Source organism: Vulpes vulpes, chromosome 8, assembly GCF_048418805.1.
Source record: "Vulpes vulpes isolate BD-2025 chromosome 8, VulVul3, whole genome shotgun sequence".
Lineage (NCBI taxonomy): Eukaryota > Metazoa > Chordata > Mammalia > Carnivora > Canidae > Vulpes > Vulpes vulpes.
Genome location: NC_132787.1, coordinates 24,068,012 through 24,085,274, shown reverse-complemented (window position 1 = coordinate 24,085,274; position 17,263 = coordinate 24,068,012). Strand labels below are relative to the sequence as shown.

At 41.2% G+C, this 17,263-nt stretch overlaps 1 protein-coding gene across 50 annotated transcripts in view; it reads right to left on the bottom strand.

Moving 5' to 3' along the window:
• Positions 1-7,404, bottom strand: part of C2CD5 (C2 calcium dependent domain containing 5) — a 99,075-nt gene extending 91,671 nt beyond the window's left edge. For 29 of the 50 annotated variants that reach the window (XM_025995101.2, XM_072765787.1, XM_072765808.1 and 26 more), the window contains exons 1-2: positions 7,115-7,404; positions 6,832-6,950 (exon numbers count right to left, since the gene is read on the bottom strand). In XM_025995101.2, coding sequence (XP_025850886.1) covers positions 6,832-6,921 — 90 coding nt within the window. In that variant the 5' untranslated portion in view covers positions 6,922-6,950; positions 7,115-7,404. Of the gene's footprint in view, positions 1-6,831; positions 7,027-7,114 lie in introns of those variants that run through there. The other 21 variants (XM_072765781.1, XM_072765809.1, XM_072765790.1 and 18 more) reach the window with 4 other exon arrangements.
• Between the last annotated feature and the right edge of the window lie 9,859 nt (positions 7,405-17,263).

Sequence of the window (17,263 nt, the reverse complement as noted above, 5' to 3'; positions counted from 1 at the left end):
CTGAGAGCTCCCGAACTACATTAAACAAACAAACAAATAAGATTTTAGAAAAAGAAAAAGGTTTGAATGTGGACTTTGCCAAATTGTGATGATTCCTCTTCTACTAAAGAAGAATCATAGTTCATTTGGTCTTATTTAATTCAAAGGAGATTTTATTACCCAGCAATTAAATGAATGCCTTACAACTTTGTTAAAGAACATCAGAGATTTTAATGAGATTCCCTAGTAAAGTAAAAGCATTCTTTCCCCACTCATTAGCTAAATTACCTTGAGAAAGTTATTTAATGTTGCTTCCTCCTCTGAAAGGAGGATTGTTGTATCATAGAAGAAAATGCATTTAGAAGCCTAGCAAAATGTCTTGTATATCTTTAAATATTAATTTCCTTTCATCTCCCTGTTCCCCCAAAGGCTCCTGGATACACATAAAATGGTAATAAGCTTGCCAAACAGTTTGTAACATGCACATTAATAATGGGATAAATTTCCACTAATACTTCTCTTCTACAGAACTTCATCATCTCACCCATCCTAAAGACTCCTGCCAAGAGTAATTATCTTAAAATACTATTTGGTGGGGCGCCTAGGTGGCGCAGTTGGTTAAGCGACCAACTTGGCCTCAGCTCAGATTATGATCCCACTCTGGGCTCTGTGTTAAGTGTAGAGTCTGCTAGAGACTCTCTCTTTCCCTCTGGCCCTCCCCCTACTCATTCTCTCTCTCTAAAATAAACAAATCTTTAAATACCTACATACATACTATTTGGTCTTCACTAGCTTCCTAATTTCCTCCCGCTGTATATAGTAGAAATTCCTTCCACCAATGCAATCACAACTGGTATCTGATCAGCTCATCAAATAATTTGGTAATTTGGTTAAATCAAAGAATCATTAAAAATGATACAAATGGGGCACCTGGGTGACTCAGTGGGTTAAGTGTCTGCCTTCCACTCAGGTCATGATCTCAGGATCCTGGGATTGGGCCGAGTCGGGCTCTCTGCTCAGCAGGGTGTTGGCTTCTTCCCCTGCTTATGCTCTCTCTCCCAAATAAATAAATAAAATCTTTATTGAAAAAAAGATACAAATGGTAAACATTTTAAGATAAAACATGTAAATATTCATTCCTCTATATCTGAATGTATGGCTAAGGCCTCTTTGAGTAAGGGTCCAGCGTAAGTTCTGCATCATATTTTTTGCATAAACCACACCCATAATGTACCATCTGTGATTTCCAGTTTGCGTTTTTTTTATGTGGTGGTAGAACTTAAAATTGCTTGTAAAAATATATGAACACAGAATCCTAGTTTTCTTACAATCTAATTCAAGAGTAAAGTTTAGTGACTGTATCCATATGTCTTTACATAGCATTATCAACTTCATTTTCAGTCTTATTTCACCAGTTTACATAAGGTTTAAATAAATTACAGTAACAAATAGAGTTACTAAACAGGTTTGGGGAAAAAACATAACTGCCTCTTAGTAAAATATTACCAGCCAACTGATGGGAGGAACAGGCACATTAGAGGATAATCTAGCAATGTGGGGGGTATTCAAGAATATGCTTATGGAAGGAATGCAGTGCACTGGGAACTATGGTTAAGTTAGTTAATGGAAGTTGTTTAAGAGAGCTTCTACTGTACAGACTCCTCCTCCCTAGTTTTCAGAATGTTCAATAACCTGCATCCCCCCTACTTAGCAAAGAATTTTCCCCCACAAAAACCCTCCCACATATGCTCTATCCCTCTCCTTTTGCTTTTACCGAGTTTGTCCTATTCATCCAAAAAAATACCCCTTTTTCCTCTTTGCCTATCTAAATTTTACCATCCTCCAAGCCCAGCACAAAGACTTCTCGTGAACAGTTCAGGCATCATTATCTCCCTTTCCTATGATCTTACACAGTTACTTATCTACATCACACAATTTATCCCTTTATTATATCGTAATCCTTCATTATCCCCTTGTTCTTGCATTAATCTTTCCCTTCCTGACAGATTTTCCCTATTACCACACAAATATGTTCTAGTATCATCTAGCTTATCTTAAGTACTAAAAGTTACATACTCCCCAAATACCACACTATTTTTCCTTTCCTCTTCACAGCCCCATTTCTCAAAACAGTTGTCTATTCATCCACACCTCTTCCTCATCTCCCTTTGTACTTTAACCCTCTTTAACTCATTACAGTATGAGATTCCTTGATACTCCCCTTCCCAGGTTCCTATAACAACCTCCATACTGTCCAATCCATTGATTTTCCTGTTCTCTTTACTTGACCTCTCAGTGAAATTTAATGGGAAGAGGCTTCCTCTTTCTAAAAACCCTCTCTTGGCTTCTGAGACATTATTTTCCTGATTTTTCTCTCTCCCCGTTCGCTGATAATCTGCTTTCTCCCCCTAGTCCTCCTCCTCTAATAAACATGTTCATGTCAAGTTTTTCTCAAGGATCCATGCCTCCTCTCTCCCCCTAAAGCAGAGGTCTACAAAAGGGAAAGGCCAATTCCTAAGGGAATTTTAGATATTTCTATGGGGATATTTGTGGGGAATAGTTCTAATACTTAGAAGGAAGGACAAGAGAAGCTACGTACCCTGTAATACAAGAAATAGTTCCCTACAATGAAGAGTTGTCTCATGTCACGACTTGCAAGTGTCCTACCAGATAATCACACAGGATTAAAAATCTAACTCATTTTACAGATAAAAGTGTTGTAATGGGGGAAAAAGGTGTTGTAATGCAGTTTTCATTTACAAATTTGTCAAGAAATACAATCATTATGTAAATTAAGGGGAAATTCTGCTTTTTCCCAGGAGTATTTTGGAAAATCAGATAGCAATGAAGACCTATCTGAGATGTCAAAACTGCACAATTGTCTCTGTATGAAAAGTCAGATTCATGTGATTTTTACAGATAGGTGAGATACTCTCTATCTTGTATCCTTGCTTTAATTTTCTCTAAATTCTCGCCATCTATCAGTTTATCTTTTAATTATCTTCTTTATGAACTCCATCCTCCCACTAAAATGTGAGTTCCATAATTAAAGAAATTTTTGTCTTATTCACTACTATATCCCCAGCACACTATACTATATACCCAGTACTGTGATGGATATATTCAAAGGCTTAATAAATTTCATGGGCTCAATCTGATTACTTTGTACCTTCTACTGTGATCATAAACAAGTACTTCTGTATTAAAATGCGTACTAAAAATATTCTCTCATTTGTCATACTAATAGAGCAATATATTGACTTTTTTTTAATTGTGAGAATAGGTTACATTGGCCATAAATATCATGCCAGCACAATAAAGTGTGGATTTCAAAATACCTGCTAATAAAGGGAGCACTGAGTCTCACAGAATGGAAAAGCACTGGCCTGTATGAACTCATTTCTAACTTGCACCTCTCTTCTGAACACCATATTCACAAATCTAACTTCCTTGGGGACAACTCCAATTAACATCTCAAACCCAACACACTTCAATGGAAATTGATCCCCCACCTACTCAATCAATCTCTACCAATCCCCCCGAAGCCTCAGAAAATTACCCCAAAGATTCCAGACAGCTACAAGTCATCTTTTAGTTTCCCTTTCCCAGGTCCCCTACTCCAGTCAACCAACAAATCTAGAGTATCATCAAGGTATATCTGGAATCCATTCACTTCTCTCCATTACCAAACCAACATCTTGGTTCTTACCTTCTCTTTTCTGAGCTTTTTTTTTTTTTTCCTTTTCTGAAGTATTATAGAATCTCCTAATTAGCTGTCTGCTTCAGCTTCTTTCCCTCTTCAGGAAAAAAAGATACTTCAGATAGCCAAAAAAAAAAAAAAAAAAAAAAAAGAATCTCAACAACTGCTTCCCAAAGAACTTAGAATAAAATTCATAGTCCTAATCAGGGCCTCTAAGATCTTGCACGATTGGCTCCTTGACTAACTGCCCCTCCACCTCCTTGACTAACTCTCCAACTTTGATCTTACACCACTGTCTCCTATACTAATACATGCCAGCCATACCCATCTTCACTTCCTAATATACTCCCAGAGCAGCTGGCTCCTCAGTTGGTCTTTGTCTGATTGACACTTCCTCAGAGGTCTCCCGATTACCCAATCTAAAGTAGATGTTCCCTGTTACTCTCTATTGTCTTCTTCCATGGCACTCAATACAATTGCCTATTTAATTATTTCTTTACGTTTTAATGTCTGTCTCTCCCACCAAAATATAAACTCCTTAATATTAGGAACCAAGTCTATTTTGTTCACCATCATATAAGCATCAAGCTATACACCAGTGACTAGCAATGGGCCTGGTAAATAGCATTCAATAGCTATTTGCTGACAGAAGGAATTAAGCCATTCTTGGGGCACCTGCATTGCTCAGTGGTTGAGCGTCTGCCTTTGGTTCAGGGTGAGATCCCAGGGTCCTGGGATCAAGTCCTATATCAGGCTCCCTGCAGGGAGCCTGCTTCTCCCTCTGCCTGCATCTGCCTCTCTGTGTCACTCATGAATAAATAAAATATTTTAAAAATTAAAATTTAAAAAGTCATTCTTGAATCCAACCCCTCCCTCAGCAGCAAAAACCATTTATTACCAAGACATGATGATTTTACCTATGTCCCTTATGTTTTTCTCCTCTAATCAGTTCCCACAGCCATTCCTGACACACACATATTGCCTGGATAATCTTACCACCTTCTCATCTCCCTGTCTCATCTCTCATCTGTCCAGTCCATCAATAACATTATCACACAAGTCCTCCTATAAACAACCTAATACAGGATCATATTTCATTTCTTCTTAAAAAGTGCTTTGCTGGGACGACTGGGTGGCTCAGCGGTTGAGCATCTGTCTTGAGTCAGGGCATGATCCCAGGGTCCCAGGATTCAGTCCCACAATGGGCTCCTCTGCCTGTGTCTCTGCCCCTCCACCCCCGTGTGTGTGTGTGTGTGTGTGTGTGTGTGTGTCTCTCTCATGAATAAATGAAGTGAAATATTTAAAAAAAAAAAAAAAGTGCTTTGCTTACCCCTGCTTATAGAAAAGAAAAATTATGCAGTACAGAACTTGAGATTTAGCACCAACCAACCTTTCCAGCCTCATCCCCTCTAACATCTACTGCCCAATTACTGCCTTTTACTCCAGACACATCTCAAATTAAGATAGTTCCGTGAACATACCATGTACCCCATTCTGTGCCTTTGATGTTCCCTCTACCTAGTAAAATCCTGATCGTCATTCAACGTTCAAGGTTCAGGTCAAATGTCATTTTCTTAGGAAAACTTCCTAAACCTTCAGAGACAGAATGAAGTTTCTATATTGTACAACACTCATCAACTTGTCTAGAGAGGTAATGTTAGCACGGTGGTTAAGAGAACAGACCACAAGTTTATTTATTAGGTTAAAAAACCCTAGGCAAATTATTTACTATTCCTAGGCCTCGGTTACCTTAACTATAATATGGGATAATAGAATAGCAGGCCTGTTATGAGGAGTTAGAATTAAAAAGTAGTTAGCAAAGACCTATAATGAGACTCAACACGATAACTATTAGTTATTAACCTAAACTGCATGAGTCAGTCTCTGAGCTACCTGAAAGCAACTACTCTTTGGTAATCCGTGTATCCCCATTACCTGACATCTGGCCCAAGAACACACTCAGCATCTGGTTCTCAAGCGAAAATGAAGCTGGGATTAAGAATTACCACAGCAATGTTGGGGGAGGGGAAGAAACTGCAGTTATTAAGTCAGAGAACCTTTAGGGAACATCAAGAATATTTTATGTTGAGATGAAATAAGGTTGTTTATTATCCTGCAGCTTTCAACTCTAAGCATTACTAGCCCAGATGATTATCATTCTAATGCTCTGGCTCATCAAGTCAGGTTTTCTTTTTAAGATTTTATTTATTTATTAATATGAAAAAGAGAGAGCGCGCGCACGGCAGAGACACAGGCAGAGGGAGAAGCAGGCTCCGTGCAGGGAGCCCGACGTGGGACTCGATCCCTGGGTCTCCAGGATCAGGCCCTGGGCTGAAGTGGCGCTAAACCGCTGAGCCACCCGGGCTGCCCTCAAGTCAGTTTTTATTACAATTTTTACTTGGCTTCCTTCAGACTCTGGGTTATTATTACTTTCCGGGGCCCTAGGCCTGTGCTAATTTGCATGAGTTTTAAACTAATCATCTGGCTTAAAAAGCAATTTTGCAATTGAAATCCATGGCACTTAATTGGCTTCCTACCTCTAGGCACTAAATTACCCTAAAACAGCTCATCGGATCTACCAGTCTACACAAGAGCAGAAAGCGCTGGGGTTGTCTTTTAAGACTTAACACGGATGACTCAGAGAATGTTACGCTCAAGAGTGCGATCGCCTCGCCTTGGAGACCTAGCAAGTGCCCATAACGGGCTGTATCTACCATCCTGACGTGATCTCCATTACTTTGGTTTGAGAGGCCCCCCCTCCTCAAACAGGAGAACGTACACGTGTGTGTGTGTGTGTGTGTGTGTGTGTGTGCGCGCGCGCGCGCGTTCCGGTGGCTGCGCGGCCACGCCTCGGGATCTCCTGCCGACCGGCAGCTGGCCTGTTAGGAGTCCTGACCTCAGGGTCACCCCAGCATGCAGAGCAGGAGCTGCCTCCCCGCGCGGCGGAGGTCGCCGCAGATGCCCGGGAGCGGTGCACCCGTCACAGGGGCTGCAGTCTGGGCAGTCGGCCCTCCGGGGAAGGCTGGGCGAGCACCGCACAAAGGACGGCAGTCGAAAGGAGAATGGGCTGAAGAGCTGGGGGCGAGGTGGGTAGGCTCCTTCACAAGGGCTTGACTCTCCCTGTGTTTTGAGGGACAGGACCTTGCACCAACCTCCACGAAGGCATCAGTCAGGTCACTAGCTCGGTCCATCACTGGCAAATGGCGCCCGGCCACGATTTTCACCTTCAGCTTCCCAGGCATCTTCCCGGCTTCGGCCTCTTCTTGGGCTCCTGCAGAAACAAACAAGCGAGTCTGCGCCGAGCTCCGCGCCGGGCGGGGGAGGGGCGGGAGCGCGCAAGGAGCCGCGCGCGCAGCCGGGGGCGCGCGGGATAACTGATAGCGGAGGGCGCGCGAGGGCGCGCGAGGGCGCGCCACGCCGCCGATCGCCACTCACTCTCGGATGAATGACGGGGCCGTCCCGCGCGGGCGCTGAGGCCTCATGCCGGAGAGGCAGCCGGAGGAGTGGCCCCGGAGGATTCTTCTACCCCGGCCCCACAGTGCTGGCAAGAGAAGCAAAAGCCCATGAGCATCCCGCGCAGGCTCCGCCAACCCGTCCTGGTGTTTTCCTCCCCCCAAAATGGCGGCTCTCGGGGCGTGGGGGAGACATCGATCTTTCGGCGCTCGGCCCGCTTCGCCGAGGAGGAATTAAATTCGCCGAGCGCAGATGGAGGGGGCGGGGCGGACTCCGAGGAAGCGGGAGCACAGGGAAGTTGGTCGAGCCCTGCATCATCCACCGAGCCGGCGCGGTGGGTCGGCGCCTGCCTGCCTGCCTCGGAGCGGCCCGGGTCGCGCAGGGGCGGGCGGAGTGCCCGGAGGTCTCGGTGGCTTCCCGGCTGCGAGCGCCGCATTCTCGAGGGGTGTGACCGAAGGAGCGGCGGCGCAGACTGCCCGAGAAGCGATTTCAGGCGGCCTGTAGCCACCAGTCCTCAGGGGTTTGTAAAAATCAGTTTCCCTGGTTCTGCCTGGAAGGGACGCAGTCCTTGTCGTGTATGGAGGAGGGTAAGAAATTTCAGGGACATTTTGGGTCCTAGTCAAGTAAGTATTGCATAGCAACATTTATTATTTTTTCAGTCGTGTACACCTGTTACTGTAGGTCTTGGGGAAAAACAATCCTTTGAAATCCAGAGCCGCCGAAGGGCTTTCCCCTGCATGCCTGCACAGGCTCAGTCCGTTTATTAAGCATCAACAAGCCGACGACCTACTTCACTGGCCGGAGGTCAGGACCTCCTACCTTATGAAGTTCCTAGTCAACTGCAAAGAAAGAACCAGCCGAGCTTAATGAAACCGCTTGAACAATCGGCCTAATTACATTTGTAAATAAACATGCAAAAAAGAGGCAAAATCTATAAGAAACCATCGGGGGAAAAAATTCGGGAAATTGAGGCACACGCACGGGATGTGACACAAGTCCCCCTACACCAAATAGGAAAAACAGCATTAACAGTATATACTATATCAGATACCAAAATCACCATTATCAATTCCCATAGAAAGTTTTTTGTTGTTTTTAGTTGTTGTTGTTGTTTTAACCGCTGGATTCATCAAGATTGGAACATGACCAAATGATTTTTTTTTTTTTTTAAGTGATACACGTTTTCTCTAAGATACTTATTTTGGTTGCCTGGGTGGCTTAGGCCTGATCCTGGGGTCCTGGGATGGAGTCCACATCCAGCTCCCTGCTCCATGGGGAGCTTACTTCTCCCTCTGCCTATGTCTCTGCATCTCTGTTTGTGTCTGCCTCTCATGAATAAATAAATAAAATTTTAAAAAAAGATTTCTTTATTTGAAAGAGAGAAATCATGGGGGTGTGGGGAGGCAAAAGGAGAGGGATAGGACCCAGAGCAGATTCTGCACTGAGCCGGGACCCCTTTGCAGGACTGGACATGAGGACCCTGAGACCATGACCTGAACTAAAACCCGAGAGTTGGATGCACAGGCTGAGCCATCCTGATGCCCTAAATTGATACACCTTTTTTTTTTAAGGTTGTTTTTTTTTTTTTAATTTATTCATTTATGAGAGAGAGAGAGGCAGGCAGAGGGAGAAGCAGGCTCCTCACAGGGAGCCCGATGTGGGACTTGATCCTGGGTCCCCAGGATCACGCCCTGGGCCAAAGGCAGGCACCAAACAGCTGAGCCACCCCGGGATCCCCTGAGACACCTTTTAAACTTTAAAAATACTTAACAGGGCAGCCCAGGTGGCTCTGCGGTTTAGCATCGCCTTCAGCCCAGGGCCTAATCCTGAAGACCCGGAATAGAGTCCCGTGTCCGGCTCCCTGCATGGAGCCTGCTTCTTCTGCCTGTGTCTCTGCCTCTCTCTCTCTCTTTCTGTGTCTCTCATTAATAAAATAAAAATAAATAAAAATAAAAATACTTAACAGGTGGGGCATGTGGATAGCTCAGTGGTTGGAGCCAGTGACTCTTGATCTTGGGGGTGTGAGTTTCAGGCCTACATTCTGTGTGGAAGTTACTTAAAAATAAAGTCTTTAAAAAAAAAAATACTAAACAGGTTAATTTAACTCCAGGCAGTGGTGACGCAAAATTCTCTTTTAAAGGCATAAGTTCGGGCAGCCCAGGTGGCGCAGCAGTTGAAAGTCTGACTTCAGCTCAGGGCGTGATCCTGGGATCCGGGATTGAGTCCCACATTGGGCTCCTTGCAGGAAGCCTGCTTCTCCCTCTGCCTGTGTCTCTGCCTCTCTCTCTCTGTGTCTCTCATGAATAAATAAATAAAATCTTAAAAAAAAAAAAAAGATAAACAGATGGGGGGGGAAGAAAAGATAGAGGGAAACAATCCATAAATGACCCTTAAAGATAGGAAACAAACTGAGAATTGATGGAGGGAGGTCAGTGGAGGATGGGCTACATGGATGATGGATATTGAGTACTTTTGTTATAAAGAGCACTGGGTGTTGTATTAAGAGATGAATTGCTGGATTCTACTCCTGAAACCAATAATGTACTGTTAGTTAATGTACTTACTAACTAGAATTTATTTTATTTATTTATTTTTAAAGATTTATTTATTTATTCACGAGAGATACAGAGAGAGAGGCAGAGGCCTAGAAGGAGAACCAGGCTCCTCACAGGGAGCCCAATGCAGGACTCGATCCCTGGACTTCAGGATCATGCCCTGAGCCAAAGGCAGACAGACGCTCAACCTCTGAGCCACCCAGGCGTCCCAACTAACTAGAATTTAAATCAGAATTCTAAGAGAAAAAAATTTAAAAGTACTGAAACATTAAAAAAAAAATTAGAAAACTCAAGTTTTGCAACAATCTTAATGGGAAATAATGCTTTGTAGTACAAAATGTTGTAATATAAAAATATATTTGCAAATTGTACAATTAGGGGTTAGCTATCTCAACCTTCTAATTAGTATCAAGTACAAGTATAAGGTACTTATACATACCTGTTGCCTAAGGCTTCATTAACAGGAGATTATAATTAAGATGTTTCCTGAAGACTTTTTTTTAGTGGAATTAAGCCTGACTTCAGTTTGTTTTCTAATAATTATACTAGTTTGTTTTAATTAATGCTGGGAACAGTGTTAACTTTCCTGACAAATCTATCATGATCTCGTTCCTAATTAGCTTCTGTAGCGTCATACTGCACCATTCTTTTTGCATCTTAGATCCCATAATAACAAAAGCTAACATATATTGAGTATTTGCTCTGTACCAGCCACTAAATTCAGTGCTTCACAGCTTTTAAAGCTCTCTAAAATCCCCCCCAAAAAAATAAAAATAATAATAATAATAAAGCTCTCTAAAATCCTAAACAATAGGAATTATCAGCCTTCATTTTATAGATGATGAATTTGAAGCTTTGTAATGCTTACTTGATGACTACCCAAAGCCACAGAGCGGGTAATGTTGGAGGCAGGATTTATATCTAGGCAATTTGACTCCAAGAACCCCTTTTTAAAGGCTATGTGTAGTTTCCTATAAACTATGCTTTTTTCCCTCTTTCTCATAGTCATCCTAGCAAACATTTAAATGTTACTTCTAATGTCTTCCCTTATTGCCTTCCTGATAAACGTACTCTTTACTTCCACTGCTATGCTACCACTAAATCTAATATATCTATTACTGTGCAGTCTGTATACATAATTATGTATCTTTCTTTATCCTCTGTTAAAAACTTTGACCACCTTGAAGGGGAGGACTGTTTACTGTCCATCTTTCAATTCTCAGTTTCCTCTCTATGCTCTTCTTGTAATCCACAAATGCCTATGCAATTAAATGTTAATAATATACATTTACTGCCTTGCTCTCTCTTTTCTGACTTCCTAAAATATTCCTTTGAATCCCTCTCTATCCTTCAAGGTTAAACTTCTCAAGGGTTTTGATGCCCTCTCCTCACTTCACAAACACTCTTAAAACAATTTTTGACTTTGGGGTGCCTGGGTGGCTTAGTCCGTTGAGTGACCAACTCTTGATTTTGGCTCAGGTCATGATCTCAGGGTTGTTGGGCACTGTGCTCAGCATGGAGTCTACTGGAGATTCTCTCTTTCTCTCTCCCTCCCCCACTCCCATATGTGCATTCTCTCTCTCTCACTGTCTCTAAATTAAAAACAACAACAACAAAAAAAAAAAAAAAAGCACAACCATTTCTGAATTTAGCTACCACCAATCTACCAAAATAACTCCCTCCACAACTTTCTCCAAAGCCATCAATAACCAATAATTTAGATTGCTAAATCTAGTGGACAATTTTCATTTTACAGGACTCCCAGTAGCATTTGACATTGTTAATCATGTTCCCCTTGAAATGGTTTTCTGCTTCATATTCAGATACCATGCTTCTGTTATCTGTTGCAATATATATGTATTTGCCTTCTAAACTTCCTCACTGTCCTTAACAAATAGGGATTTTCCTCGGGGTTTCAGTTCTTGGACCTCTTCTCTTCTAACTATACTGTCTCCTTGATGATCTCATTCAATTAGTTAACTGAATAGGTAGAAATTAATTTCAATTTCTATTTATTTAGCTGAGGATTATGACATTTTTATCTTTAGCCCACAACCTTTTTCTGGTATCTGGATCCATATATTCAAATTTCAGGCTCCAATTTCTTTCTTTTCTTTTTGGGTTTATTTTTATTTATTTATGAGACACACGGAGAGAAAGAGGAAGAGACATAGACAGTGGGAGAAGCAGCTCCTCACAGAGAGCCCGATGTGGGACTTGATCCCAGATCTGGGATCACACCCTGAGCAGACACCCAACCGCTAAGCCACCCAGGCATCCCCAGCCTCCAATTTCCATTTGGAGTATCAAAGGGACTTTAAAGTTAACATCCAAAACTGAACTTATTTATCTCTCCCACAACTACAACAACAATAATTACACCATCATCAACAACAACAACAAAATAAAAAACCTGATCCTTCTCTGCTATGTTACCCATCTTGAATTATGGAACACCAGCTACCTAGTCAAGTGCTCAAGCCGGAAACTCACTGATTTAAATTTGAGGATAGATACACATGGCAACTTGAACTCTCAGGTGCTTTTACTTTGATTTCCTTCTAAAGCAGCAAATCAGTTGAGTAAAGGGTAAAAATGAGTTAAATAGCTAGCTAGGTCAGCTTATCTTCCCATTGGTTCCCTTGTATCGCATAAAGGAGTGTCTCATGTATGTAAGGCACAATGGCCACATTAAGTAAGACATTCTCTAGGGGATCCCTGGGTGGTTCAGCGATTTAGCACCTGCCTTTGGCCAGGGGCTTGATCCTGGAGTACCAGGATCGAATCCCATGTTGGGCTCCCTGCATGGAGCCTGCTTCTCTCTCTGCCTGTGTCTCTGCCTCTCTGTGTGTGTGTATCTCTCATGAATAAATAAATAAAATATTTTTTAAAAAGTTCTCTATATTGGAAGATTACTGAAGTGAAACACATTGCTTCATATCAGTACCCATCAATGCACTCAGTGATCTATGTCATCTAGGGGTAATGGAAGGTTATGGCCTGACTTACTGTACCAGCACCAGGAAAAGCTCTTCTCATTTGTACCTGTACTGCAATGCCTAGAGGCTTTCCACTTATATCTACTTAAGGCCTTTGTGGAAAACCCTAGCCACATTGACAATTATCTTTGACTCTTCCTCTTACCCTTGACACCCAATTAATCACCAAGTCTTATTGTTTATAACTCCTAAGAGATTTCTCAAATCCATCTATTTTCCACTATTATTTCTCACCTGGAAGACTGCATTCCCCACTTCCACTCTCGCTTTCATTTAATCCGTTCACCATAAAGTAGTGCAAGTGATCTTTTTAAATAACAAATATATTCATATCACTCTGTTGTAGGGGAATTTTTTGCCAAAGATCCCTTATTCTTTCTTGTCAGACCCTTTTCTATATAAGAAAGTAAAAATGTTCAGAGATTCAAGAGCAGGACATCAGAAGTGGATTTTTCATTCATTTTTGCCTTGTTGGGTTTTTTAAAGTCAAACTATGCCTACTTCTCCTTATGTTAATCTATCACCTAGCACTAGATCATTCCATTTCAACTGAATTGTTCAAATGAATCATTCCATTTCAGTATCTACAGACTGAAGTAGGTCTCAATTCGCCTCAGTTCATGGGATCTAAGTTATATGCCTGACCCTTTAAAGTTAACATTGTATTTCTTCTAACATACCATTTTTCCTTTGCCAATTAGGTGGCACTAGTAGAGTTTTTATGATCCTAAAAGCCATTATCTTCACAGAGACACTAACACTTAAGTTAATTGGATTTACATTGATACATAATTTCCTAAACCTTTTGTTAACTTCAAATCTCTCCTGTTGTTAGAGGGCTCCAGTAATACATCTAATGTACCTTGGAAAGCAAAACTAGAGCTCTATATTTACTAAATTTGTCATGAGCAAGATTCAGCTTCCAATGTGGACAAGCATTATTCAACAGAAGAGTGCTGACGAGTGGTTACTAATTACTACAATTGATGGCAAGAAAAAAAGTGAGCTGAGTTTATGGCTAGCACCTTGTATAGCCTATGGTGAAATGAACCCTATCCAGTCTGTTCTAGATAGCTGGATAAGGGATTTTTAAACAGGTTATATGTTGCTTCCCACAGGAGGGAGTAGTTTTACATATTATTGGTGCTATAATTGCAGATAGCTACTGCAATCAAGATGGAGTAAAGTTGAAATTTTAAGTGGTTTCCATAAGTAATATGTAAGTCAGTTACATATCTTTTAATATTGGAGATGTTAGGACCTAAAAAAGTAAATAAATAAAAATGTTGGGACTTGAATAAATATTCCAAATTTAAATCAAGCTACATACCCTGGGACCTTACGTACTGCTACTCCCCTAGTGTCTTGACCACCAGGAGATGCTTCCCATATGGATAAAGAAACTGACCCACCACCTCCCCCAGCTAAGGGAGGATTTTTCAAACATCCTCTAATTCATACTACTCTTCAGTACCTGTTTACTGCTATTTAGTTAAAAACCAAAAATTAACATCTAGACTATAAGACTCTGTTAAATCACGTGATCTGTCCCCTACCAACAATACTAGCTTTATTTTCATGACTCTTCCACTGGCCTATGCCACCTGCATTGATCTCCTTTTGACTACAGGGCCCACCCTTCCCCTACCCTGCTGGGTGTTTTGAGGTATTTCCTCCTCTGCTAACCACTAGACAACTGGGGGATGGGGAGGAGAACTTAGGTGTAAAATAGATCCTGGAACTGGCAAATGGTGGTAATTTGCCTCCAGTGAGTGAACACTCCCCCTCTTTCCTTCCTGTAACACAGTTTTTGCAAACAAAGTATTTTTAAATTTCTATTTTTGTGATCATATTTTCCACAACAGTATAAAGTCCTGAGGCATAAATGAACATCATTGTCTGGCTGAGTTCTGCTTTTATTGTCGTTGTTATTGTTAGGTAATTAAATTGACCCTTTATTTGATACTATCTTTCCCACCACTGGAATAAACCATACATACTATCACTTGCTCCTATTCCTCTAGAATGAGCCTTCTCTCCCCCCAGCCCACTCAAATCTTACTGCCACTTTCAACATCAATTAATATTTACTGACAACAGTTTATATTTGTTGTTTTTTTTTAAGATTTTATTTATTCATGAGACACAGAAAGAGAGGGGCAGAGACACAGGCAGAGGGAGAAGCAGGCTCCATGCTGGGAGCCTGACATGGGACTGGATTCCAGGTCTCCAGGATCACGCCCTGGGCTGAAGGCGGCGCTAAACCACTGAGCCACTGGGGCTGCCCAACAGTTTATATTTGTACAAGGCATAAAATGTAAACATTGATCTCCAGAAGGTTCTGATCAACAGAAGGTTACAAGGCATGTAGATAAAACATGTATACATAATAAATATAATTATAATGAATGACTATATAGTAGTGGGTATTAACTGAATGGTTTGGACAGTAAAATATTAATAGACTTTGTAAAAATAATTTGGGAATGATTAGGGAAGAAACCTCATATAGAAGGTAGAATTTGAATGGAACACTTCTAGATATGTGGGAATTCATTTAGAAAAAAAAATTTTTAAATCCTTATGGCATAGTGTAGAAACTATGAGTAGGCTAGTTGGGCTGGAGTTGGGATTTTTGGAGAAAAATGATAATTGGGAGAAAGATAGGCTATGCCTGGAAATATATATAGCAATCAGAATTAGGAAGGAGATGATTCAATAGATAAGGCTTGATGATCAAGAACTTTCTTGGGTAGGCAAAGAAAGCCATTGAGGAATTTTTTTGGTGGCAAAAAGCATTAAAAAAAAAGGAAAGAAGCATAATTGGTGGAACAATATTTTGGTACAATGATAGTCACATGAGGATTCAGGATTAATTGAACTACTGAAGACTGAAAGCAAAATATCATTGCTGTACTTTAATTATTAAATTAGCGTGAACATGGTGACAGTGGTAATAGAAACGAGAGTTGAGATGGAAATCATTAAGGAAAAATTGATAAGAATTAGACACTATATATCAGGGAGAAAAAGATAGGAAGAAAAAAATGCTTCTGTTTCAAAACAGAGTAAAAGAAATGGTGGCATCATTACTAGAAAAAGTGAAGTCTGAAAGTCGAGAAAAATGAGTCTAATTTTTTCCATGTTGAGTTCCATGAAATCTTGCTCAACTATTTTAATCTGTTTTGCCTACCCTAAAACTTGGTGACTTAATAAGAATTCATTATGCTGACAGTTCTGTGGGTTGGTTGGATAGCTCTGAGAGGGGAAACTAAAGAGACTTCATTTTTAGAAAGATTCCATCTCTACTGTTTTTCTGCTAGGCTGCATTTCCTCATGTTCCATATTTCATCTTACATCTGAATAAATCAAAGAAGCTATGTTCCCACTCCAAGAAGGAAGCAAAACAGTCATTCTTTGAATTTCATCTTAGGACCCCAAACACCTGATGACATCCAAGAAGAACTGGATCTCAAATGTGTTCCCAGGACATTAGCGTTGAACAAATCTCAGCTGACACTGATATCAATACCCTCTACCTTCAATGATATGTGAAATAACACCTATTGTTCACCTGTCAGTCACCTTTGGTCAGACCCTACCCTGGATTCCTGAAAGAACATATACCCTGTACCCTTTTCCAGTTTAAACCCATAACCCCAAGCAATAAAGAGACTCACTCTCCTTTCCTTTCCGAGTCTCCCAAACACTCTATTTGCTATACTCTATCACTTATACTACTCAGTAAACTGTTTTCACTTCCTCCTTTTTTTTATGTTTCTTTTTTTTTTTTTTTTTTTATGATAGTCACAGAGAGAGAGAGAGGCAGAGAGATAGGCAGAGGGAGAAGCAGGCCCCATGCACCGCGAGCCCGATGTGGGATTTGATCCCGGGTCTCCAGGATCGCGCCCTGGGCCAAAGGCAGGCGCCAAACCGCTGCGCCACCCAGGGATCCCTGTTTTCACTTCCTCCTAACTTGAATTTTACTTCTATCTTGTGTGAAGCCAAGAACCCTCTTGGCTGGTCCTGTGGGACACCCCCTGGGTCCTCAGACCCAACCTGCCTATGTCAGTTTTGTAGGTTTTGCTGGACCCACTCATGTAACTGCATATCTGTCAGGTCTCGGGTCTCTTCTGCATGGCTTGCCATCCTATGGCAGGATAGATTGGCTCTAACATGGTGGCCTCAAGCAGCATTCCAATAGGGCAAAAGCTATCTGCTAGTGAAATTTATTGCCTTCATTGTTTCCAAAGTTTGAAAAGTACATCTGTGGTCAGGACCCATAGTCATGAGCTAGGCACCTCTTTCCTTGAAAAGTGACCTTGATGCCTAAAATGACATCAAATTCAAATGTTTTGTTTTTTATGTTTAGGGCCTTGAAAGGTAGGCTTTCTTTAATTGAAGTGTTGCATAAATACAAAAATTCTCATGACAGAGAGTAAGATACAAAGACAAAAACATCCTTTATACTCTTTTCCTTCAACTTTGTCTTAGTTTTTAAAACATATATTGATAATCAAATAATCCTAGCCTTGGGGCACTTTGAACTTTTTTAAAAAGATTTAATTTATTTATTT